This window comes from Mus pahari, chromosome 5 (genome assembly GCF_900095145.1).
Source record: "Mus pahari chromosome 5, PAHARI_EIJ_v1.1, whole genome shotgun sequence".
Lineage (NCBI taxonomy): Eukaryota > Metazoa > Chordata > Mammalia > Rodentia > Muridae > Mus > Mus pahari.
In genome coordinates this window covers 17,256,651-17,273,680 of record NC_034594.1, presented here as the reverse complement: position 1 = coordinate 17,273,680, position 17,030 = coordinate 17,256,651, and the positions used below count along the sequence as shown (strand labels likewise).

The window sequence follows — 17,030 nt, the reverse complement described above, 5'->3', positions numbered from 1 at the left end:
CCCCCCCGACTTTCTGCCTCCTCCCTTCTGTTGCAGCAGGCAGTGAGGAAACAGATCTCTGCCCTCTGTCATAGCTGTGATGGCTGGGGATTAGCAGTGTGGCTGTGCCCTGTCCCTCTCATTCCCAGCCATAGCCGTGGGCCTCCCACTGAACCTTCTCATCACTGGCATCCTGGGGGTGACAGCTGGGTGCTTCATGCTCAGCCTGGACTGTATGGCATCTGCTGTCCCACACCCCCTTCTTCAGAGTCTCTGACATTCTCAAGCTCATTTTTGACCTCAGCATTGGCAAAGGTGTGAACTTGGACCCAGCATCAAGTGTTCTTATTTGGGGATTTTGTTAATGTTGTTTATTTTTTTATATTACACTTATTTATATGTCTGGTGTGTGTGTGTGTGTGTGTGTGTGTGTGTGTGTGTGTGTGTGTGTGTTTATGTACCACAGCAAGCTAGTGGAGAGCAAAGAACAGCTTTCAGTAGTCAGTTCTCCCCTACCATATTGATCCCAGGGATCAGATTGGGTTGTCAGGCTTAGCAGCGGGCGCCTTTACCAGCTGAGCTGTCTCTGGCCCGGAATCACTGCTTTTGCTGTGGGGATTGGACACTGGCTTTTATGTATCTGACAACTGACTGTGCCACCTAAGGTTTTTTGAGGGTTCAGGGCAAAGCTTCCTTTTAGTTCCATGCCTCCATGCCCAGAAGTGTTCTGGGGTCTGTCCTTGCACTTCAGGGTCAATCCAGTGTCTGCACTGGGTCCTTGTGACATCATGGTCAGCAGGCTCTCTCACATCCAGAGACCTACACTCCCTCATTCCCCAGTTCTATATCACTTCTTGCAGCCCATTTAGCGGAGCACCTAGAAAGCCATGTGCTGCAATGCACTGTGGGGCAAGGCCCCTGGCTCCCTGGCTTCTTGTCTTATGGATGAAGTCAACCTCGACAGAGATGAACTTGCAGGCAGCTCTCACTTCTCCAGCAGGAAGTGCACTGGGAAGCCAGGGAAGCAGAAAGAGACACAGTGACACTCCCTCAGAGCAGCAGTTGAAAATGTGTTGCTCCGGGCCAGCAGGGGCCTGTTCAGTTGCTTCCCCCACTGAGCAGCTGGCAGAGTGCCCCACCCCAGCAGAATGCCAGAGCTAGTATCTCCCAGACCCCCCACCAGTCCCCAGATTTCCAGTGGACTTGACACATGCCTCTAGCAGGCCTATCAGTGTGTAAGCACTCAGACTTCATTTGCTAGGGGCTGCCGTTCCTTTGCCTGTGCCAAGAAAGCATCTTTGTGACAGGTACCTGGAACAGAACGGGTGGGACCCGTGCACACATAGGAAAGTCTGTTTCACAGTAGTTAACCCATCTTGAACACAGGCACAATGTCTCTTTCTCTTCCAAATTTAAATGACTTTAAATTATATATATATAATTTGTAAATGGCCTGGACAGGCTCAGAGAGACAGCAGCTTGGCTCAGGGGGAAATCTTGGTTTTGGAGCATTCTGTTCCTGGCAGATGGCAGTATGATGTCCTTTTCAGAGAAGGAGTAGGGCAGAGAGGGCTGGCCAAAAAGGATTGGGACAAAGGATGCTGTCTGAGCATTCACTTCATGGTTTCATTTTCTGGAATCCAAGTTGGCCATCTTTGGGCTACTCTCTAGAGAGAAAGCATGAAATGCTGAAAGGGTGGAGCACCCTACCCCATACCTAGTTCCAAATGATCAGGAATTCAGAAGGTGACAGAGTCCAACATAGCCCTCCAAAGCCACACATACTACACCATATAGCTAACTCCTCAAGAGTGTGGGGGTGGGGTGGGGAGAGGTGCCCTACAGGTCAGGGTGACCTGCCAGAGCTTATGTCCCTGCCAGCAGCCTGTTCTGACAGGATGCAGGACTGCACACACGGGTTCTGTTTAAAGCCATGTTACCGGCCTGAGCACACACATGTACTCCTGGGATGGGTACAGCTGGCACAGTGGAAGCACCTTCATGGAATCCTTCCTGGGTATTTCCTTCTGAGATGCCCCATTTCTAGACCTCTTCCTGTTATTTTCCCATCCTCTCAGGTGTCCCCTCTGTGTCAGAAAAACACAAGACGAGGTGGAAATGCTGTGTAACTGGACCCAGAGATGCAGGTGCCCATGGGTAATCCTGTCCACCCCTTGCAGCTGGAGCCCCAGAAGGAGAGCCAGACGCAGATGCCCTTGATTCTCTTAACTGGCCAGGATCCTTACCTCAGTTTCTCTTTGTCATATAACAAGGGCAAAAATACTAGTTAGTTGTGGGTTTAAAGCACCACGAGGTGGTTTGTGAGCAGCTTTGGGGACAACAAACTATTCTGATGATGTCACGATTAGTTTTCTCTTTCCCATGATTCTTCATGCCAAGAATTCTAAAAGTATCTTTGTCCTTAATGTGTACCTGTGTGCTTCATGGCTTCCTCTTGAAGCAGAGGTGACTCCAGCAAAGCCATTGAGCCCTGCTGGTTAGAGGCCTCTGTTGAGAGAGGCTACAATTGCTAACCTAACCTAATTGCTCTGGCCCCACAGGTCCTCACTGCCCGAGCAGCTCTCCTTCCTACACAATGGCCTCCTGAGCAACCTCTACCTGCATGCTGCTGACTGCCCTCAGCCCCTGCTGCAGTGGCTGTTCCAGGTGAGAAGCACAGGCCTGCCGCTAGGGGGCAGGAGTAAGGCAGCCCTATAGCCCAGCAGGCACCAGGGTCTGGTTGGCTGGGTCCTCGGTCTTCTTGCCTTGGCTTCTGATACAGAGGATGGAGGAGGGCTGGTGGGGCTGATCACCATAATGCTAGATGTGCCAGAGTCAGGGAAGTTCAGGAGCCCAGTTAGCCCAGAAATGGAGACTGCCTGGAAGTGTCTGTTCAGCAACCCCCAGACTATCTCTAGGGTATTCCTATGCTACTGGGTAACCACTGGGCAAGGGGTGTGGCTTTCCTGGGGTGCCTGGTGTTCCTAATAGGCTTAAAACTGAGTGACTGGGTGCATTCTATTCAGCCAGAGAGTCCGTCATGAGCACCATCTCTTTTCTTGCTGTCACAGTCATGAACGGATCATCTCAGGAGCACAGCTGGAAGGGGCTCCCAGGCTCCTCTGCAGCAGTGGAGGTTGGGGCTCATGAGTTCATTGCTGTAAACTCAGTGGAGTTTAAGGGTTTGCTGCTCTCTATGAAGCTATAGGTGGTCTGGAAAATCAAGGACCAGCTGCTCTCTCTGCCCCAGGTTCCTCCCTGGAGGAACATTTTGCCTCAGGGCAATACACCTTCTGCTTGAGAATACAAACATCTGGTGAGAGGCTAAACAGACAGCCCAGGACCTAATGCTGCCATCCAAATGTCCTGCATCTGCCTTGCCTTGGCCCCTGCCTAGGCCTGTCCCTGTCTGGAGATACTGGTCACAAGTTCTAGCTGGTACCAGAGCTGCCAGTTGGGGCCTGGAGCCCAGCTGTCAATCAGGGCTAGCATGCCAGGCAAATTATTAAGACACTTTTCAAGCTTGGTCTTCCAGGTAGAGTTCACTCTGTACTTCTCAGGACCCTTGTGGTGCTCCTGTCCTGGAGGGGAAGGACACTGTGCTCCTAAAACCCTTGTGTATAGCTGTCCCCTCGGCCCCTCCCCCAGTTTCTGGGGTGGGGAGATTGGGCCTGCAGGGCGAGTAGGAGCCAGGAACAGTCAAGCTATTATTCTACACCCGCAGTGCAGCCTCTCTCTGCTCCTTCCACAGAATATGACAAAATGCACAATTGGCCATTGGGAGGCACAAAGAACCCCTCTCAGACATCGCCCACAGAGGATCCTTGTGTGACCCTGACAGGAGAGAAGTGCCCTCCCTTCTTGTGACTCAGTCTCCACTAGAGTCTGAAACCCAGGCCATGGAGTGCATGGATAGGTCTCCCCTAGCTCCTGTGCAGTGTCCATCGGACCAGGCGGGTACACAAGGGGAGCAGAGTTTAGGCCTAGCCCCAGGTGCAAGCTCAGCCTCTGCCACTTTGACTTCTGTGTTGCTTTGGCCAAGTCCTGGGCATTAGCTCTGTATGGTGGAGCCGACAGTCCAGTGTGGGTTAAATGAAAAAGTCCTACAGCCTGTCTGGTCCTTAAACCTGTCCCCTCCCCCCAGATCCCTAGCTCTGCTCAGGACCTGGGCAAGGAACAGCAGCAGCAAGGACTCCTGCACTGTTGCTCTGTCAGGCTACTGAGGACAGAAAAGCACTGGGTCTCCCTAAAGCCACTCAAGGGATCCTCACTGGGAAGTCAGAAATGGCTAGGCCTCAGGCGGGAGGAGAACCAGGGATGGGGAGGGTGGTCACTCAAGGCAGAATTCTTTTTCTTCCCCAGGAGCATGGCCAGGTAAAGCCAGGCCCCACTGGACTTCTGAATGGGAGACTAGCTAACCTGGTCCAGGCAAAGCAGCTAGATTGGGCACATCACAGGTTGTCCAGCCCACTTGGGGTCCATTCTAAATGAGGAGTGATCATCAGATCTTACCACCTCTGTTCGGTTGACATTCCATTGGTCCTATTGTCACTGGGACTTAGTGGCCCTGGGATTGCATCTTCCTTGCTCCAGGGCCTCTTGTAGGCCTGCTGCACACACCAGGTGAATAGCCTGGCCTGAGCAAATGATTCATTGCCATTGAACTCCAGCAGTCTCCACACTGTGTGTGGTAGTGGGTGGAGAGCGGGGTGGGGACATATTCCAGAACCAGATTATGGGAGTCATCCTAGCTGAGCCTAGAGGATGAGCTCTTGACCCCAGTGCTGGCCTAGAGAGGGCCACAGCTGGAGCCAGGCACAGCCTGGATGATCAAAGTCTTAGGTACAGAGTCCCACTTAGCCTCTAGCTGTATGGCCCTGGGCATGGGGCAGGGAGTCTTGACGTCTATAAAGCAACAATTATGACAGTATCCTTCACCCTAGTGACTTGGAAGCATTAAAATGAGTCCTACTTAACACATATATGAAGCTGTTCCTGGTGCTTCAAACCTAGAATCCCCACCTTGGGATGGGGTGGGGGTGGGCAGGAGTTCAAGGTCATCCTTAACTATTCAGTGGTTTGACTAAATGAGATCCTGCCTCAAAGAACCAAAACATACATACATACATACATACATATATACATACATAAATTGTATATATGAAGTTTTGCTACCATTACTTGTAATAAAAAATTTTTTAGAGCATGTGGATTGCTGTGAGTTCAAGGCTACCCTGGTCTACAGAGTGAGTTCCAGGATAGCCAGAACAACACAGAGAAACCCTGTTTTGAAACCAACAACAACAAAAAACTAACTAAATACATAAATAAGTGTCTTTACTTTTTATCCCTAGCTGTTAACGTGGCCTCCAGAAACATCTTCAAGAGCTTTTGGCCTCCTCTGGGATCTCAGTATAGACGGACTGTTCCGTCAGCCCGGTAAGTGCCCAGATGCACTCTGGGGCCTGTACCCCAACCCCACCCGCATGCTGTGGGACACTGCATCACCTGTGCTGCAGACATCAGGCCACACATCTTTGGCTCTGTCTCTAGTGTCAGTGACAAGCTGAGCCAACTGGCTCCTCGGCACCTTCACCAGGCTTAGGGCCAGTTCTCAGTGACTCAGTCCAGGCTGACTTCATGTCCTCCTGGGATCCCTGTACGTCCAGGAAGGTGAGTTCTGCTCCAGGCAGGCTTTGGTTCAAAAGGGACAGTTTGTCATCTGGGTTCTACCAGGGACCCAGAAAGGAGAGCCATAGTGTGTCAGAGTAGCATTTGGGCTGGCACCACCAGGAAGGGGCTTCAAGAGCAGCCCCTCCACCCTCACGCACTCAATGTCGGCCCCCTGAGTGACAGTCTTGGGTCTGTCCCTTGCTCAGCATTCCAGAGAAGCATTGCATGTCCTGCTAGTGGCTGCACCTTCCCCAGCTGTCATTGTTTGCTACCTGAACCCAGACACTTTGGCACCAAAAAATATTATGTAAGCAGTTGGAAGTTGTTTAGGATTGGCAATGGGATTCTCAGAGGACTGGACTCCAACTTGGCCCAGCCATAACCCTCTACCCCAAAGCACGCAAACACACAGCTCCGAGGGCCAAGGTTACGGCCCCTGGTATGCCAGAGCCCCCTGTGCTTTGAGGGTCTACATTGTGTTCCTCTGCTTCAGGAGTTACCAAGCTGGAGCCATCTGTCAAATCAGAGCATTGCAGGCACCTCTGTGGGCCCCTCACTAAGGGCTCCTGACAAGCCACCAGTTCAAGCGTCTTCTCCCTTTTTGTAACCTCTGCCCCTGTGGCCTGCGCTGCCCCTGTAGCCCTGGGGCCGCCTCTGCAGCATGCCTGCCCTTTTGGGAACAGAGGCCTTCCTTGTCCACCCCTTCCATGCTGTGGCATGTGTTTCCTTCACTCTCCTCTCTTACAGCCCAATCAGAGGAATACAAAGTGGCTCCCGGGTTCCTGATTCTCAGCTTTGGCTCCTTAAGAACCCAGCCGGGGTCCTGTCCCCACTAGCCTGGCCTAGAGAATTACCTGAGGTATGAGGTCAGGATCCCTACTGTTTAGGAGGAAGTCAGGCCTGATTCACAAAGGAACTAACTAAAGCAGAACACAGTACACCTGTGCTCACATGACACTGTTCATAACAGACAAAAGGTGGAGGAAGCAGCCTACATGCCTGACAGATCGATAACAGAATTTGACATACTGTGTGCATGTTGAAATACAATACATACTTAGAATGGACAGAATAGATATGTGATGGAACATTGCTAGGTCATGAAAAGGAAGGCAATTTTAACACAGGCGGAGATACAGATGAACCCTGGAAACTTTGTGCTCACTGGAATAAAACACTAACAAAAGGAGATACCTCTATTTTACATGAAGAGGAATTCATAGAACTGTAGCCACCAGGGGCAGAGGAGGCCGTGTGGGTCGTGGAACAGGTTTTGGTGTGAGAAGCTGTCTGGTGGCTATGCAGCAAGAGTACCCTGTCCACTGCTCCTCCCAGGCCTCTTACCTGTCAGGCGTGTTTGACTGCTCAGCTGCATCCCAACACAGGATGCTGTCTAAGGTTACCTCAGATCCAGGATGGCTATAGAAGCTCTGCTCACACACAGCTGGAGGCTGGGGGGCGGGGGCTCTGTGAGCGCAGCAGAGCTCAAGGCAAAATTTCAGGACTGCCTTGCCCTTACCACCTGTGGCCATGAGTCACCTGACCCCTTCCACTGTAAGTTCCTGTCCCCTGGGAGGTATGCACACCCAGGGCTGTGGAAGGTCTTATTCAATTGCGTTCATCCCCACTCACTTCCTTTTTTTTTTTTTAGTGATTGCCCTCACTCTTATTTGCCTGGAGACCAAGTAAGCCCCAGATGGAGCCCCTGCCCTGTGTAAAGCTTGGTTCAGGTCAAGGCATCACACAGCCTTTCTGTTGTCAAGCCATGTTTTCATTAATCTGTACCTTGGCTGTTAGTAGCACAGAACAGGAAACGCACAGTGGTTGTTTAGCTTGTTACAGGTTATATACGTTGCCTTTCTTAATTGTGTGTGTACATGTACATGTGTATGTGTGTGTGTGTGCATGTGTGTATGCACACATGCCACAGCTCACTTGTGGAGGTCAGTAGGCTACCTGTGGAAATTAGACGCCTCTCCTGCCTTGTGGGTTCTGCAGATCTAACTTAGGTTGTCTGATTTGGTGGCACACACCTCTACCCACTGAGCCATCTTGCCAGCACACAATTCCCTTTTTACCAGGATTGTTTGTTTTAAGTTTTTAAGGATGGGGTCTCTCTACATAGCCTTGTCCTGAAACTCAACTCTGTAGACCAGGCTAGTTTTGAACTTAATAGAGATCTGCCTGCATCTGGCTCGACTGTTGGGATTAAAGGAATGTGCTAACATGCCCGGCTTACCAGGACATTCCTCTCATTTACAGAACTGGCCATGAGCTTCAAAGGCTGTTTGTCATATTTTCTTACTATCAGCGTCCTTTGAACACCTTGACTGTGTGTGGTTTCCATTCCCACCAATTCAACCCTCTAGGACAAAACCCAAGAAACCCACTTTTCCAGTCTTCCTTCAGATACTCAGGGATGATGATGATGATGATGATGATGATGATGATGATGATGATAGAATGAGTCTCTTGAACAATAATACAGCATAACAAGTCACACAGCCTTGCCCTGTGTTAAGTACTCTGAAGACTATGGAAGGCACACGGTTGGAGGAATAAGAAGATGTGTAGTGTGTGTAAGGCTTTGTAAGGGACCCAAGGAGCTTCAGATTTTGAAGAGGGTCTTGGGGCCAATCTTCAGGATTCTAAGGGCAGTTACTTGAGCACAGGTCCCACCATAGCCTGTGTCTGCCTTAAGATCTGGTCATTCAGTTCCTTACATGGCAAAGTTGGCAGGGAAGTAACTGTTTAGACTGTATAAAGCAACATCAGATGCTCGTGCCTGGAAGGCTGAGCCTCCTAGATGTCCTCCATCCCTTTCTAGAAATGCTTCAATGGCACTTGCACCCCTAGCTCTGGCTTAATGAGCCTTTCCCTTCAGGGCCTTCTGGCAGGAAATAGCCTGGTTTCTTCTGGAGTAGCCTGAGCTATTTCTGCAGACCGTGGCTCAGAGACACCTCTGCCACCGAGGCCTCCCGGGCTTCTTCACTAAGCTAACCCCTGGGCAGTTCTGAATGCACAGCAGCATAAATGGGGTTCCCTTACCAAGGAAGAAAGGATATGGCTCTCAGCTCAGCAACCCAGAATCTGCTGCTGTCAAATCGGGACATTTTCAAGTTTCCTTTCTGTTGCTTCGATAAAACACTGACCAAAACCAAGTTGTAGAGGAAAGTGTTTATTTGACTTAAACTTTCAAGTCACAGCCAGTCATTGAAGGAGGTCAGAGCAGAGAATCAAAGCAGGAACCTGAGCTGGCTGGCTGGCTGTAGGCTCACTCGCTGCTGTGCTCTGCCATCTCAGCCATCTCTGCTGTCTACTGCAGAATGCTTTTGTCATTCCCAAAGGAACTGTATAGATACTGGCAGTCAGACCCTGCCAGGATGCCCTTCTCCCTAGTCCCTGGCATCCTTGAACCTACTGTCTCTAAGGCTTTGCCTATCTGAGACATAGTTACTTAGTTTGGTTTGGGTTTTCGTTTATTTTTATGGACAGGATCTTATGCTGCATCCCAGACTATTTCATATATCCGAGACTGGCCTTGAATTCTTTGTCTTTTCTTTTCTTTCTTTTTTTGTTTGTTTGTTTGTTTGTTTGTTTTTTGTTTTTCAAGACAGGTTTTCTCTGTGTAGCCCTGGCTGTCCTGGAACTCACTCAGCAGACCAGGCTGACCTCAAACTCAGAAATGCACCTGCCTCTGCCTCCCAAGTGCTGGGATTAAAGACGTGCGCCACCACGCCTGGCTGAATTATTTTTCTTTTGAGACAGGGTCTCACCATGTAGCCCTGGCGGACCTGGAACCCACTATGTAGATAAGGTTGACCTCAAACTTACCTCTGCCTTTACCTCTGCCTCCAAAATGCTAGGAATTAAAGGCCTGGACCAGTATGCTCAGCGACACAATGGCTATTGTATGTACTATCACATAGTCTGTGATGTTTATCTCTGACTTCTTGCAAAATGTTTTAAAAGATCATGCCTGCTTTATTCTGTCTTACCCCTGCTTTATTCTGTCTTACCCCGAGACAGTTCGGTCGGCAGGACTGGCTGTCCAGCAAGTTTGTGGACAATATCGGAGTTGTAGGCACTCACACAGGCTTGTGCCTGGCTGTTTACATGGATGCTGGGGTTTCGAGCTCAGATCCTCATTCGTACAGAACAAGCAGTCTTATCTGTTGAGCAGTCTCTAGCCCAGACCCTTAATCCCAGCTTTTGTTTTGCCAAAGTTCAGTTCACCAGTCTGTTTCCCCTGCACCCTGTACCCCCTGTACGTACTTTTGACGTCAAATTTAAAGATGCCATTGCCTGATCCTGACAACTGTGATTTCTTCTAGAAGATTTCTCCTTTTAAATCATAAATTTGGGCCTTTGGCCAGCCTGTGGTGGGTCATGCATTTAATTGTAGCACTTGGAAAGCAGAGGCAGGCATATCTCTGCGAGTTTGAGGCCAACCTGGTCTACAGAGTGAGTTCTGCATCAGTCAAAAGCAGCATGGTGGGCTGGTGAGATGGCTCAGCGGGTAAGAGCACCCGGCTGTTCTTCCAAAGGTCCTGAGTTCAAATCCCAGCAACCACATGGTGGCTCACAACCATCTGTAACAAGATCTGGTGCCCTCTTCTGGAGTGTCTGAAGACAGCTACAGTGTACTTACATATAATAAATAAATAAATCTAAAAAAAAAAAAAAAAAAAAAAAAGCATGGTGAGGCCCTGTCTTTTAAAATACGAATAAATTCTAGTGGTGGTGATGCACTTGAGAGGCAGAGACAGGCAGATCTCTGAGATCCAGGCCAGCCCAGGGCTACACAGAGAAACTCTGTCTCACAAAAACAAATAAAATAAATGTAGGCCTTGATTCACTTTGAATTCCCCTCCTGTATGTGTGGTGTGGAGCTGAGGCTCAGCATGGAGCTTGTACTGGAGCCACCTGGTCATCCCAGCATCCTTTGTCCCAGCTCCTCCCTTTTCACTGAATTGTCTTGGCAGCCTTGTTGGAAGCCAATTGGCCATGGATATAGGGGGTCTCTTTGTGGATTCCTAAGTTCCCTCATTGGCTAAGGTCTTAGTTAGGGTTTTACTGCTGTGAAGAGACACTATGACCACGGAAGCTCTTATAAGGACCGTATTTAATTGGGGCTGGCTTACAGGATCAGAGGATTATCATCAAAGTGTGAGCATGGCAGCCTTCAGAAAGGCACAGTGCAGGAAGGGCTGAGAGTTCTACCACTGCAGGGGCTAGGAGAAGACTGGCTCCCACGGTGGCGTACTTCCTCTGACAAGGCCACACCTCCTAATAGTGCCAGTCCCTGGGCCAAGCATATTCAAACCACCACAGTTAATGTGTCTGTCTTTACACTAGCACCCCTAATTCTTGACTAATTATAGATTTCAAAAATGAGGTGTGTTCATCCTCTACTCTTCCTGAAATGTTTGCAGCAATTGAGAGTTCCCACATTTTCATCGTAGACACTATGGAATTCTTAACGGTTTATGTAAAAATAACAGCTGGAGTTTTTATTCTTGGTCTGTAGCTCCCCAAGTAGTGCTGCCTTCTGTCTTGGTCTGTTTGGTGTTGCCTTAGGAATCCCACAGACTGGATTATTTGGAAACAGTAGACATGTATTTCACTCAATGTGTTGGAGGCTGGGAAGTCTAAGCCCAAGGGCCACTTCTGGCCAGGACCCTGCTTATGCGTCACAAGGTCACTGAGGGCATCACAGTATATGTGAGAGAAGGCAAGTGAACTCAGCCTTTGATTGGGAAGCCCCTCCCAAGATAATCAACCCATTCTTAGGAATTCTTCCCTCCTGACTTCATCTCCCGTGAGGATCCCATCTCTCGATGCCATAGCTTTGGAAATCAAGCCTCTAACACTGGGGGAAGCATGCAAACCACAGTACCATAGTAACAACCTTGTCCTCCATCCATGGACATGGGATGTCTTCCCACATGCTCTGGAGTCGTCAGTATACTGAGCTATGCTTCTTTTGTTAAATTTATTTCTAAATACTGGAGAGGTATTAATGGCTGGAGAGGTAGCTCAGAAGAAAGAGCTCTTACCACTCTTTCAGAGGGTTCAGGCTCAGTTCCCAGCACCCCCACATCAGGCAGTCTGCTTGGAACTTCAGTTCTGGCAGACCAGAGACCCTTTGGAAGCCATGGGCGGCTCCTGAAGATTGCAGACTTACGCATACATATCCAACTAAAAAGAAGGGAAGAAAGCCTCTCACACTCACTCCTAACATGGCAAACTATGAGAGGCTTTTCTTCACGCGGACCTCTGTCCTGCAGCTGGGGACCCTAGCTCTCCAGAGAAGGAACAAGCGGCACCTAAGTCCTTTCCCACCGCTTCTAGAACAATGGAGTTCATTTTCACCTACGCAGCCCATGCTCTCCCAGAATCTATCCTATTTGTGGAGGAGGAGGGAGTTGGAATAAGACAGCAGGACTCTGGCCAGGGCATTCTTAGGATACTTTGAAAGTGGGCGAGCAATTCAACTCTAAGAAGGAACTTAGTTTATTTTTCTGAGCAGGGTCCCTGGACACTCCTTCCTGCCTTGGTCGCTGTGTCTGTCATGGCTTCTTATGTATTCTCAACTTTCTCCCCCTTCCTCCCTTCCATCAGCTCTTCATACCGCGCAGACAGTGTTCATAAAGTTTCTTCTTACACAAAAGAAAAGGATGAGATGTTGCTCAGTTGGCAGAGTGCTTGTGGAGCATAGATCCACAAGCTTGATCCCCTGCAAAGAACAAAAGAGTGTAATCTCAGTGATTAGTAGGTGGCTCAGAAATTCAAGGTCATCCTTTGCTGTGTAGCAAGTCTGAACCCAGCCTGGGCTACACGAAACTGTCTCAAAAGTTTGTGTCAAGTTGGCCACAAAAACTAACCAGTGTACTCCCACAAGTTTTAGTGATAATAAATCATAAAGCAACTTACTTTAAAATAATTATTTGGTATGTACATAATTTTTCTATTTCCTTGAATTCTTGCCTCAATTTCCTTTATACTGGGACTACAGGCATTTACCTCTAGAGCAGCAGTTTGCAGCCTTCCTAAACCTGCAACCCTTCATGTTATGGTGACTTGACCCCCAATCTTAAAATTATTTTCATTGCTATTTTATAATTATAATTGTGCTATTGTTATGAATCATAATGTAAACATCCATGTTTTCTAGTGGTCATAGACGACCCCTGTGAAGGGGTCATTTGATCCTTAAAAAGTCAAGGCTCACAGGATGAGAACTGCTGCTCTAGAGTAGTGCTTTAAAAACATACTGGCCGGGCGTGGTGGCGCACGCCTTTAATCCCAGCACTCGGGAGGCAGAGGCAGGCGGATTTCTGAGTTCGAGGCCAGCCTGGTCTACAAAGTGAGTTCCAGGACAGTCAGGGCTACACAGAGAAACCCTGTCTCAAAAAACCAAAAACAAAAAAACAAACAAAAAAAACATACTTATTTTGATGTTAGATTCCCAGCACTCGGGAAGCAGAGGCAGTCAGATCTCTGAGTTTGAGGCCAGCCTGGTCTGCATAATGAGTTACAAAACAGCCAGGGTACACAGAGAAACCCTGTCTCAAACAAACAAACAAACAAATTGGAACTTGCCTCACAACCCAGGCTGGCCCACTTAACTCCTGAGCCCCAAGCCCAAAAGATTCTCCAATCTCAGCCTCCTAGAGAGGCTAAGATCACAGTGACAAGCCACCAAATCCATTTTTGAAGAAGGGTGAATTAAACTGTAAATATAAATGTTAATGCCTGGGGGGCAATGACTGGAATGTAAATAAATAAAATAATTTAAATTAAAAAAAAAAATGTTGCCAGGCAGTGGTGACAACATCCCAGGGGATAAAAGGTAACGCTGCTAGAAGAGCAGGACCTTTGCCTGGAAATAACTTAAGGTGGATGTTCAAAGCCGGGCGTGGTGGCGCACGCCTTTAATCCCAGCACTTGGGAGGCAGAGGCAGGTGCATTTCTGAGTTCGAGGCCAGCCTGGTCTACAAGGTGAGTTCCAGGATAGCCACCAGGGCTATACAGAGAAACCCTGTCTCGAAAAAACAAAAACAAAACAACAAAAAAAGGTGAATGTTCAAGTGGTAAAAGAAACTCATAAATATGTACACATAAAACATGTGAACGATACATGAATTATGCTACAGAAAATATTCACAAAGAGCTGTTTGTGTGTGTGTGTGTGTGTGTGTGTGTGTGTGTGTGCATGTGTGCGCATGTGCATGTGTGCGCGTGCGCACAGGGGAGGTGGGGGAGTTGTCCCAGAGTGGCTGGAGAGGAATACTTATGTCTACTTGGTGCCTTTCTCTAGTATATTAATTTGTTAAGTTTGGAGCACATCAACCATGACAACAGGAGCGCTGGCTGATGCTCAGTGGATAAAGGCACTCTCCACCAAGCCTGATGGCTTCCTTCAATCTCTGGGACTCACACGTGGAAGGAGAGAACCAGTTCCTGCAAGTACACAAACACAGACTTCAGTGACAGCATGGGACCTCTGGGTGGGAAGGTTGCAGTGTTTATTTTATTCTCGTACTGTCTATTTTATTTTTTAAATAAATTGTTTTATGATTTATCATCACTAATAGTTTTGGGGGTGCACTAGTTAGGTTGTTTGTTTTTTTAATTTATTTTTGGTCAACTTGACACAAGGTAGTCATGAAGGAAGAGGTGATATCAGTTGAGGAATTGCCTCCATCAGATTGGCTGGTAGGCCAGTCAGTGGGCTTTTCTCAGGATTAATGATTGATATGGGAGTGCCCAGCTCACTGTGGGAGGTGCCACTCATGACTGTGTGAGAAAGCAGGCTGAGCAAGCTAGTAAGGAGCACCCCTCCGAGGCTGCTTGAGTGCATTCAGAGTCCTGCCCTGCTTGAGTTCCTGCCTTGACTTCTCAGTGATGACTGTGGTGGGGAAGTATAAGCCAAATCGAGCTTTTCTCCTTCACAGGTTGCTTGGGGTCAGTGTTTGATCACAGCAACAGAAAATAAAACAGGACAAAAATTGGTTGTGGGGTATTGCTGTGACAGAGCTGGCCCTGTTCATTTGGGAAGGATTATGGAAAGAGCTAAGAATGTTGGACTGAAAGAGCTGTTGAGTGCTTAGAGCTTAGTGGGATGTCTGTGGGCCCTTGAAAAGGGTGTTGACTATGTTTTGTTGTCCGCTTATACACAAGCTAGAGTCATCTGGAAGAAGGGAACCATAATTGACAAATTGCTTCCATAATATTGGTATGTAGGCAAGCCTGTGATGAATCTCCCAGGCAGTGGTAGTCTTGCCATCACGGGATTGGAAAGGGTCATGAAAGAAAGAATTCAAGTCTTGGTCGCCAAGAGAAGCCAGCAGTGAAGGTGCAGCCTCGGCTGCAGTAGAAACCCCAAGATTAAGGAGGTTATAAAGAGAAGGTGAGGCTTGGTACTACATGGCAAGGTCAGAATCCCAGAAGAGAGCCCAGGAAGGCTGTTGATGGAGATACCATGGGATAACCACCAAAGGATCGGCAGCAGCTGCAGAGTGGAGCCAGCCTTAGCCCACACAGTTACTGTGTGTGTTGTGTGTGCGATGGTGGAGCCCTCTGGAGCCCAGAAGATCACGTGTCCCAACATCTGACTCTCTTGTGTTTTGCTTTGATTTGATTGTGACCGTGCCAACTCATCCCTTTTGGAATAAGAAAGTATTTATTGATTGATTTGATAAGAAAGTATGCTATCGATTGTAAAGGAGCCCATAGTTGAGAGACTTTGGATTATTTTAAAGAGGCTGAACCTTGAAAATGTTTGAGTTCTTAAGATTGTGGGACTTTTAAAAGATGGAATGTTTTATGTTGTGATATTAATATTAATACAACATTTTGGGGCATTAAGAAAGGAAATGTTGTTGGATAGTAATGTGTTGACAAGAGATCAGTTGTCATCTCAAAGGAAGGAACGTTCATTAAGAAGAATACCTTTCTAAGAATGGCCTGACGCAAGCCTGTGGGGATGTTTTCTTGATGAATAATTGATGTGGAAGGGCCTAACCCCACTATGGGTGGTGCTACCTTTGGACAGGTGGGCCTGGGGTGTATAAGAAGGCAGGCTGAGAAACGGAACAGGCTAGTAGCTACGCTCCTCCATGGCCTCTGCTTCAGCTCCTGCCTCCAGGCTCTTATCTCAAGTTTTTGCCCTGACTTCCTTCAATGATGGCATATGATCTGCAAGATAAAGTAACCCTTTCTTCCCCAGTTGGCTTTTGGGTGGCATTTTATCACAGCACTCAATACCTAACTAGGACAGGAGAGTGTAAAAACACTGCAGATAGCCGAGCTTTGGTAGCACATGCCTTTAATCCCAGCACTCGGGAGGCAGAGGCAGAGGCAGGCAGATTTCCGAGTTTGAGGCCAGCCTGGTCTACAAACTGAGTTCCAGGACAGGACAACCAGGGCTATACAGAGAAACCCTGTCTCCCAAAAAAAACAAAAACAAAAACAAACAACAAACAAACAAGCAAAACATGGCAGACAACAGAGGCCTGGTGTGTGGCCTTACTGCGACAATTAATGCTGCTTTGCTGGGGTTGAAAACTCAGCTGTGATTTTAGTAAGCATCATCAAGATACATCTCAAAATGGACACTGACCTTGGAAATCTGTAGGAAAGTCCCACTTCTATTGGGTTTGAAGGCATGAAAGGTTGGTGGTGAGCAGCTGAGTCTTTGGCTGATGGGGCAGGCCCTAGCGAGGCCAGGAGGCATTAGTAAAGGCACAGCCTCAGCTGCAGTGAAGTCCCAGATTTAAGGGAGTCTTGGAAAGAAACTTAAGTTTGGTACCATGTGCCAAGAGTTTGAGCCCCTAAAGAGGCCAGGAAAGGCCAATGGTGAATGTGAAGCCTCCGTTATAGTAGAGACCTGAGCATATTAGATATGTCAGAACCATGGGATGATCACCAAGGACAGCACCAACTAGAGTGGAGCCAGGCTGGGACTGAGATAACTACGTGTGTCATGGATGACAGAGCAGGAGAGAAGACTACCAAGGATCTGGAGCCCAGACGATCATGAGTGAGCCCCAGATGTCAGACACTGAGTGGTTGCCACTGTTGGAGTTTGGATTTGTTTGATCTGATTGTAACTGTGCCCTAGTTCTTCCTGCTTAGAATAAGAAACTATGTGATTTAAGTAGAATTTTACAGGAGCCAACAGTTAAGAGATTGAATATGAGGCCAGGCCATGGTGCACATCTTTAATTTCAGGACCCAGAGGTAGAGGCAGGCAGATCTCTGTGAATTCAAAGCTAATTCCAGGACACTACACAGAAAAACCCTGTCTTGAAAAAGAGAGAGAGAGAGAGAGAGAGAGAGAGAGAGAGAGAGAGAGAGAGAGAGAGAGAGAG

The 17,030-nt window shown here is 48.2% G+C and overlaps 1 protein-coding gene across 2 annotated transcripts in view; it reads left to right on the top strand.

Moving 5' to 3' along the window:
* Nucleotides 1-17,030, top strand: part of Fam178b (family with sequence similarity 178 member B) — a 126,738-nt gene that overhangs the window by 48,721 nt on the left and 60,987 nt on the right. For both annotated transcript variants that reach the window (XM_021198278.1, XM_021198279.2), the window contains exons 5-6: nt 2,541-2,646; nt 5,334-5,418. In XM_021198278.1, the coding sequence (XP_021053937.1) occupies nt 2,541-2,646; nt 5,334-5,418 (191 nt within the window). The remainder of the gene's footprint in view (nt 1-2,540; nt 2,647-5,333; nt 5,419-17,030) is intronic.